At 40.5% G+C, this 9,446-nt stretch overlaps 1 protein-coding gene across 1 annotated transcript in view; it reads left to right on the top strand.

Moving 5' to 3' along the window:
- Window positions 1–1,429: 1,429 nt before the first annotated feature.
- LOC108719140 (glucose-fructose oxidoreductase domain-containing protein 1) overlaps window positions 1,430–9,446 on the top strand; it is a 45,201-nt gene continuing 37,184 nt past the window's right edge. The window contains exon 1 of the mRNA XM_018267801.2: window positions 1,430–2,178. Within this exon, the coding sequence (XP_018123290.1) occupies window positions 1,926–2,178 (253 nt within the window). The 5' untranslated portion in view covers window positions 1,430–1,925. The remainder of the gene's footprint in view (window positions 2,179–9,446) is intronic.

Raw genomic sequence — 9,446 nt, 5'->3', positions numbered from 1 at the left:
AAAAATGTAAGTCTACTAGAAAATCATTTACACATTGTATAAACCCAATAGTTTTGCTTACAATAATTATTAATTATATTTCAGTTTGGATCAAGTACTTGGTACTGTGAACACAGAGAAACTGTGCAAGGCCTTGCGGTCCTAGCACCTGCTGTCCGCTCATGCGCCATAGCAATGGGGTACACCGCATTCGTAATGCAGCTGGGCGGCATGCCCCCCCTAAAATTTTGCCGCCCTACGGCTGGGCCTTCGTGGCCTTGCCACAAATCGGGCCTGACTGTGCTACAGAAAAAAAATCATTTTTAAAAAGTTGGATTATTTAGATAAAATGGAGTCTATGGGAGATTGCTGTCCTGTAGTTCAGAGCTCTCTGCATAACGGGTTTCCAGATAACGGATTCTATACCTGTACTGTAATTTTTGCTCTGTTTCTAAGTGAAGCTGTAGAAAAAGTCAAAGTTCTTGGCTGGCTAGTCTAAGTGTGGTTTTGAGTAACTTGTCTTCCTCACTTGCATTTGGTGGCAGCACTTACTCTAGTCTGCAGTTAGCTGTAGTCATTAGCTACCTAGGATTACAAAGTGGCCCATAGCAGATGTTTGGGGCATTGTGTGTTTTTGATATTTTATGGGGGGGGAGGGCAGGCCCGGACTGAGAATTAAAATACGCCCTGGCATTTCAGGTACACAGAGGCCCAATCAGCCCACATAAAGGCCCAAACAGCCCACTAAATACTGACTTTCTATGGCACCTTATAGCAGCCCCTCTGGCATTTGCCCGAACCCACTGATTGTCAGTCTGGCCCTGGGGGAGGGTGATGTCAATATAATGCACTTTTTGGGGTTATTTTCTGCCGGCCCAGACCGGTCCTAGATTGGCCCCCGGAGAATATAACATTTCTGCGGCAAAGTGTGCGTCCCGGTAGCGCATGCACGCGGTGGGCCGGTTGTTCGCCAATGCGCGCGGTGCATCTGCCTTTCGCGCATGCACACATCGCACCGGCTTTTGCTAATGCGCACGGGGCCCCCGTGGTTCAGAACCCGGTGGGCCCCAACTGCACCAGTCCGGCCCTGGATATCACCCACATATATATATATATATATATATATATATTTTTTTTTATAAAGTATAAAAAAAAATAATGAAGGCCAATTGAAAAGTTGCTTAGAAATGGCGATTCTATAAGATACTAAAAGTTAATCAAAAGGTGCACAACCCCTATATCTTATTGAGAATATGTGTTGGTGGCCCGACAATATAACGATGCACTAGGGCCAAGTCTTGAAAGACCCAGTTGTCGTCTAATAACTATTTCCTGTAAGGCGCACCCTGCCTTAAAAAGGGTGAGGCTGAGCGGCTTGTAGGTCCATCACAGGAAACATGTACAGACTGCTTCCCTGCACCTTCTCAGCAGTGACTGTCACTAGGAAGGAAGGCAACAGTTAAACACAACCCTAGCCAATGGGAGCCAATGGGATTGCAAGTAGCAGAGAGGGCGTTGCAGGAAAAGACATCCCCTCCACATTAGGTGACAGCAGCTGGCTCCTCCCCCTGCCAGTACGAAGCGCCTGTGATGATGACAGAGAAAAGCTAACACGGAGCCAGAGCTGCACCATCCTCTCTTTCATTCCGGGAGCTGCTCCCAAGCTTCCTACAAACACGCGCACTTGTGTTATTGGGAGCAGCTTTATCCAGCCTCTTTTTTGTTTCATCCTTTCCGACATTGCGTTGTAGTTTCCCAAGAGGAAGTGGTGGATCCTGGCATGAGCTGGGCATGGAGGGCAGAGATGGGGATGTGGCCCCTCCATTCTGAGAGGTGAGGGGAGCAAGAAGAAGGGTTTGCATTTGTATTAGGACTTCCTTTCTGTATAGTGCACGCGGCTGCAGCACCCAGCTCCCGTCTGTTCCCTGTCAGGGCTCTGCTCAGCTATGCTGCCCGGGGTAGGGGTCTTCGGCACAAGCCTGACATCGAGGGTGATTATTCCGCTGCTGAAGGACGAGGGCTTCTCGGTGAAGGCGCTATGGGGAAGGACACAGGAGGAAGCCGAGGAGCTGGCTAAGGAGATGAGTGTCCCTTTCTACACTAACCGCATCGACGACGTTTTGTTGCACCAGGACGTGGATCTGGTTTGCATCAACCTGCCACCTCCTCTCACCAAGCAGATCGCTGTGAAAACCCTGGGTGAGTGCAATTGACTAGCAACAAGTCCCGGTGCTGATCTGATCACTATTGTGCATGACCTTTACGCAAGTGTCACCGGGGATCACTGCTAGGGACTCTCCCAATGTGTGTGTGTGTGTGCAAAGGAATCTGAATGGGCAGCGATTACACTGGGCACCCAGCTGTGCCCTCATTAGTGAGCCTTTAACTTTCTGCCTCTAGTGCTTGGCAGCATTTTATTATTCATCATCCCTTTGTTCACATGGTTTTTCAGGCAGATGTTTGATCAGTGCTCACACTGAATACCTTTGAACATTATTAACATTGCCTTGTTTATAATTTTCTTTATAAAATATTTGCTATTTTGCCTTTCCCTTGGTGGCACTCACTGTATGGTTATAAAGAGTTGCTGGCAGTAGGTCAAGGACAACTGGGGGCTGGAAATTTGGATACTCTGTTTAATGTGGCGCTTTTGCACACAGCTCTTCTTATTCTACACTGTCACCTGACATTTCTCTGTACCAGTATCAGGATGTACAGTATTTTTTAGGTCTCATGTGGTGCAGTGAAGCTACTTTTGGGCTAAATGCAATGCCGGAAGATGTTTTACTTTTCAACCTGCTTAATATAGCCAATTACCAGGGCATTAACTGGCCCACCGGGATACCAGGAAAACTCCCGGTGGACCCAGGTGTCAGGTGTGCTTCTAACCATTTAGCCAATTTCATAGTCATTCCCTATTCCTTTATGGGGAAAATGCTTAATAATGGAAGAATATAGTAAGTAGATATAAAAGACTAGGAGAATAAAGAATTTGAGTGAGGAAAGGAGGAATAATAATTTGGAAAGTGGGCCCCACGGTCTAAGGTTTTCTGGTGGGACCCTGGCATCCCAGTCCGACACTGGGCATTAATATTCCTTAGTCCATAACTGTGTTGTTTTATTTGGAAGGGCTCCAATACCTGGTAAGAAGGAAAGATATGGGAAGCATTGCTACAGAACCACTTGCAGTGGCTGTCACAAATATAAGTGATATTTTGGCCTATTATTTGCTATTGTCAGCTGTATTGTGTTCACCTCTGTAATAGCTGCAGATGAACCATAGAATGCAAAATCCTGGCACCCAGGGATTGATTCCCTCACTTTTGTTCAAGTAAATCTTGAAATCAGAAATCTGTCTGTATATGCTTAAAGAACAATTCTCTATTTATGAGACCTTCATTCAGAGTCCTGCCTTGGGTTGGGTACCTGCATACTGCATTGCAATGTTTGGTGGGTAGTTAGATGCTGGTGTGGATCTGTTGACTTGGCTCTTGCAGAGCATTTTGTTTTACGTCTCTCAGATTAGCATATCCATCTTCCTTCCAGCTTTCCACTAGCCCTCGGATAACATCTGTATTTATAATGCTATCGCTTACCGGTATGTGTTTCTGGCTGGGGGTGAAGCTGTTGCAGGTTGGGTAGAGGGACTGAGTGGTAAATTTGGATTGGGTGTGAATCTACATGATTCTACTTGTGCTGGTACCTAACATGGGATATAGCTGGTAAAAATCATACAGTCAACAAAGTCTGAGCTCTCAAAAACAGGGCCTATTGATCTGTTTACTTTATTCCCTTATTTTCTCCTTGTCTTGAAATGTAACAAATATAAGTAAAGAGGAATCATTATTATAGCATTCCTTTTAAACAGGTGCTGAACCGGTAGTAAAATGCTTTAGTAAACAGCATGCAATCTGTCTGATCACATGTATCAAGATCTACTGTGATACTGTATTATTCAAATATGTCAAATCTATGCATCCCAGATGTTGATTAAATAAAACTCCTGCCAGCTCATTACAGAATTTGTTAGCTGAGATCTATAGTTTAAACAGCTGGAAGAATGTTCATGTTCTTTATGGTAGATTTCTGCTAATCTAAATCAACTGTAGTAGTGTTAGTGTTTTGTAGCATTATGCTCCACCTGAAGTGCATTGAAAGTTTTGTGTGATGTTTATTGGCAAAGCCTGCCAAGATACAACAGCATTCACTATGGGCCACTTACTCCTATTTCTCATGTTGTTTTGGAAGGTCAAGAGACAGGAAAGAAAAAGGAACGGTTGTATCTGAGGGGCGGCAAGTATCAGGGTCTAGGTAGAACTCCAAGGTAGAAAAGAGAAGGAGCATTGTAGGACAATCACCTTTGTGTTCTTGAGACAGTCTAGCAGTACTATGGCCTTGTCTGTAGGATCATTATCTTTCTGAAACATGAACATTTGGCCAAACTTTACATTTTTAGTAAAATGAAACAGGTTCTCCCACATATATTCATATTGCACCATCCATTCTTCCTCCATTTAGGCAATACACTGCATAAACTAACTACACTTAACTCCACCTGCATTTGGGGGCTACTTCAAATTCGGTTGAATCCCTCTCACATAGCTTGATAGTTTGATAATAAGGTTTTGCTTGCATTGTGACAAGAATTCCTTTGAATATGATAAATAGTTTTTGGGTGGGGTGAGAAGTACAAGGCATTTGTTAATGCTACATTTCTATAGAGGCCATTGTTATGCAGAGTTCTTGCTATCATTCACCCATACATAGAGCGAAGTATAATGGTGGTAGCTGCAATTTGGGGGCTGGTTTTCATCAGTAGAAATGTATTTGTTTAAATAGCAGGAAGAATAGTTTTGTAAGAAACCAAAGCTGGGGTGAAAGTTTTCCACAGTGCAGTGATCCCAAGCACAAACAAATGTAACAATGGATTGGATCAAGAATGAAAAATATGAATGTCCTAAATCAGCCTAGTATATGCTCAATAGGGTTATGTAGTAAAAGGCACTTTGTTTGACTAGGAGCAGTAATTCATAACAACCAATCAGCAGGTAGCATTTACTGGTCTCCGGTTTAATAGGATCTTATTGGTTGCCATGGGTTACTGCTTCCTGTGCAAACATACTGCCTTTTATTACATATTGGAGATAATGTCTTAAATAAGTTAGGGTGGGGATTTTTCATATAGAGAGAGAGAGAGAGAGAGAGAAATTGAGAGATTATTTACCTGATAAAAGCATAACTTTCAGGACCATGGTCAAGGTAATTTTAGCAGACAAGGCAAAATGGTTAATCTGCTTCTTCTCATATAACACAACACCACAACTGCTTCCTGTTCTGGATAGCCAGTGATTGCATCTGATCACATTAGCAGCATATACAACAGTGTAACAATTTCTTTGAACTTGGGATTTCATTATATAAAGTTATGCGGTCATCACATATTTATCCCTTTTTATCATCCCTTTTTTTTGTATAAGCTTAGCTAATGCTCTTTTATTCTTTACCACTTAAGTTAGTTTCATATATTTATTTAGTTCATAAATTTGGTGCATTTGTTTGCTTTACCTTAGCTAGGTGTCTTACATTTAAAGGGGTTGTTCACCTGCCAACACTTTTTCAGTTCAATTGGTTTTTAGGTAGTTCACCAGAAATAAAGTTATTTTCTGTTATTTTCTTCTATTTGTGACGGTTTTTGTTATTTTGATGTTTAAAGTTTCATTTTCTCATTCTTATGTCTTTATGAAGCAACTCTGGCAGGTGGAGTCACTGACTGTTCTAAATTGATACATATAGTTGATTCATTTTTTATCTTTGGCCCTGTTGAGCAGAATCCCTACATTTCATTAAAGGGAGCTGTTAAAATTCATACAATAGTTACTAATATTCCAAAGATGCTGCTGAGAAATGTATCAACTAATGTAGCAAGTAATCCAGAGTCTGTACCTGAAAAACTGAGCTCCCAGACTGAAACGCCAGACATTAAAATTTAAACTTCAATTTTTAAAAAAATGTTAGAAAAAAACGAAAGCAGTTGAAAAAAGTCTTTATTTCTGCTGAACAATCCGCAAACAACTGAACTGAAAAAAGTTTTTGGAAGGTAAACAACCCTTTTAAATCAGCCATATGCAATCCATGGTAGCAGTACAATGTTAGTGAGCATTTCAGGTAACGGGTAATTGATCCTGCTTCGTCTTGTGGAACAGTGGCTCTGATACACTACATCAATATTCACAGGTATAAATCCTACATGAAACACCATCGTTTTTCAGTTAGTGAGAGGCAGATTTTATTTCCCTAAATTACAGGTTGCACAGGTACAGGCTTGGTGCAAATGTTGCACTGAGGCCCTGATACACAAGTTTTGCATGGAAGGCTTCAGTTGTTTGCCAGAAAGGAAACAAAAAGTCACACGATTACAAGGAAATACATTCTACCACAGAAATATAGTGACAAAATATATGTGTTATTACCCTTTAATTAGAAACTTCTTACAATTAGTACTGGAACTAAGAGTATGCAGTGATTCAGGTTGGCCCCATTCTTTTTTCAAGAAAAGGTTTCTTGCAAACTTTAATGTTAAAGTATCTTAAATAAGTGTAAATAAGTGCTAGATTTCCATTTAAACCCATACTGATGTTTCCATCGGTTTTAATTGAGCTTGGCACTTTTAGTTACTGAATACATTTCACTAGAAATGCTATCTGGGGAGAAGACACAGGAAATATTGATAAATATTGAAAAGTCCTGGTCTGCAGGAGAAACATTTATTTTGATGTAGAGATATAAATACATTTTCATCTTGACCTTTGATAAGTTGACCCTATTGTAGAGTTAAATAGGCCGGAGGAAGTCATGCATGAAACACAATTCTATATTTGGAACTTGAGATCTCACATTGCAGACACGCGTAGGAGTAACTGATACTCTCTTTCATCATTTATCTGGGTAAATGCTGTATTATAGCTTTAAGTATTACAGTTAATGTTGCATTGTTGAACACAATCAACATATTTTAAAAAATGACAGGTTGTGCACTAGAATAGATCTAATGAAAAGTCAAGTGTGACATTTAAAGGCAGCATCAGCAGATATCTTGGTAACAGTACATTCAGATCGCACTTCAGATGGTACTGAAATATAGTAACACCAGTATTCTCTTGATATTGCCATTTTTACCCCTTTAACATGTGTACTACTTATAACAATTGCTAGAAACTGGTTGCGCTTTTCAGTTAGTTAGCTGGGAAGTCAGGTATAAGCTCTTTTGGGCAGGACACAGTTTTTCTTTTGTATTGGTTATTGGTTGTTTGTGTGTGTTTTCCTGTATGTTTAATGTGTACACCAATTTATTGTACAAGGCTGCGGAATATGTTGGCATTTTATAAATACATAATAACAATAGCTTGAACTGCTCATGTTCCCAGTGGAAGAGTACTAGGAGAAGGACGTAAAATCACATGCAAGCTTTTCATAGTGCCAGGCTAATTGTAATTTCAGTTATCGCTATACAGTACTAACATTTACATTTGAAAGCTAGAAAAAAATAAAAATAAAAAATGAAAAAATGAAGGCCAATTGAAAAGTTGCTTAGAATTAGCCAATATTATAACATACTAAAAGTTAACTTAAAGGTGAACCACCCCTTTGACCATAATGCTAGAAAATAATTAACCCTCGAACTTGGCTTCCAGGAATCGCTTTGAGAGCAAAAAGGTGCTCTGCTCAAATAAAACCCAAAGGCTCCTCTCACATACAGAGTTTCTTCTCCATTGGAGAGCATGCTGATACGCCAAGCTTCTGCCCACTTTACACACAACTTGTGTGTGCAGTTAAAGGGGACCTGTCACCCTAAGAAATAATTCCAAATTATTTTTTATCATGTTAGTTAGAAATAGAACTTACTTTCAGTGGTGTAACGAGGTATTACTGGGCCCCACATTTTTCAGGCCCCCAAAATGTTTAGAGGTTGATTTGTTTTACCAATATTTATTGAAAGTGTATATGAATTAGTGTCTCGTGGGGCCCCTATACTTCCTGGGCCCCCCTGCAGCCGCAGGGTCTGCTTCCTCTATAGTTACGCCCCTGCTTACTTTTATTATTTAAATTTTGTTAACCTTAGTCTTGGAATTACACAATCACAGCACGCAGGCATGAGCCGTTTCGTAGACACTGTTATTAAGACAAGTTGTGTTTCACCCCAAAATATTGTGTATGCGCCCGAATGGGGACCTAATGCCTATACACATTGCCCCACACAATAATAGAGTGTGAAGTGGGAGGGGGAATCTAGGAAGTGCTGAATGGAAAGCGAAAGTCATTGACTGGCCCACCTCTATGCCTCAGGCATAGAGGCAGGACACGTAATATTTGATTGACAGCTCAGATATTTAAACGCCTTTATAACAGGTATGGGTGCTTTAGTGAAAAAAAAAACAATTTGGGTTGCATGTTTAATTTGCAAACGACTTTTGTTATATAGCGTTTTATGTGTAGGTGACTGGTCCACTTTAAATCCATTTTGTGTGCATTGTTACTTGCATAGACTAATTGAAAAATATGGATATTTCAGGCAAAGCAAGATGGTCCATTCAGCAACATTCACAAACCAATGTCAGCAAAGAGCAAAATAACACCACAACATGTTTAACACTTTTGCTTAGCATGGAAAATAGTTCAGAGAAAAACAAGCATCTATAATATTCAGACAACATAGAAAAGTACATGTGACTATACTAAAACTTGTTGTAGGTTTAAATTCTGTCTCCAGAATTAAAGGGGTTGTTCTCATTCCACATTTTTTCGGTTCGGTTGTTTTCAGACAGTTCACCAGCAATAAAGACTTTTTCCAATTACTTTTTGTGACCTTTTTCTAATGTATTGAAGTTTTATGTTTAATTTTTCACCTTCATACGTCTTTTTAAAGGATTTTCAATTCTCAGCATGAATGATAAAAAATCTAATTTCTGCTTAGCCCCATCTAATGATGGTCAGTGATATTAAATGAATTAAAGGGAGCTCCAGTGGTTAATATGGGAACAGTACCCTGTCGGGGCTGGATGTAAGCAGAACATCGCTGTTCCAATAAGGAATGTGAGAATTATTTTAAGCATGTGAGCATGCAAATGAGAACTGCTTAGCTGAGCTACCTGAATTTCCAGCTTTTCTACTTTGCTTCAAGGTGTTTCTGACTTCTGACCTAGCCTGGCTATTACGTAGGTGAAAGAAGTGTTTACACATAAATCTGACCTCTGTCGTTTGCCTTTCTTTTATCTAGTAATTCGTCACTAACTCTTAATTAGCACACAATCAGATTCGGGTAGATTTAGTCGCCTGGCGACTAATCACCTCTTCTGCGGGGCGTCAATCTCCCAGAACTGCCTTCCACCTGATATAATGACAAAACACCAGCGGCAATGTACTCGCGTCGCTTCGATATAGCAGGCGGAAGGCAGGGGGAAGGCAGTTCG

Source organism: Xenopus laevis, chromosome 6L (genome assembly GCF_017654675.1).
Source record: "Xenopus laevis strain J_2021 chromosome 6L, Xenopus_laevis_v10.1, whole genome shotgun sequence".
Lineage (NCBI taxonomy): Eukaryota > Metazoa > Chordata > Amphibia > Anura > Pipidae > Xenopus > Xenopus laevis.
The sequence above is the reverse complement of the archived record's forward strand: the minus strand, read 5'-3'. Positions and strand labels throughout refer to the sequence as shown.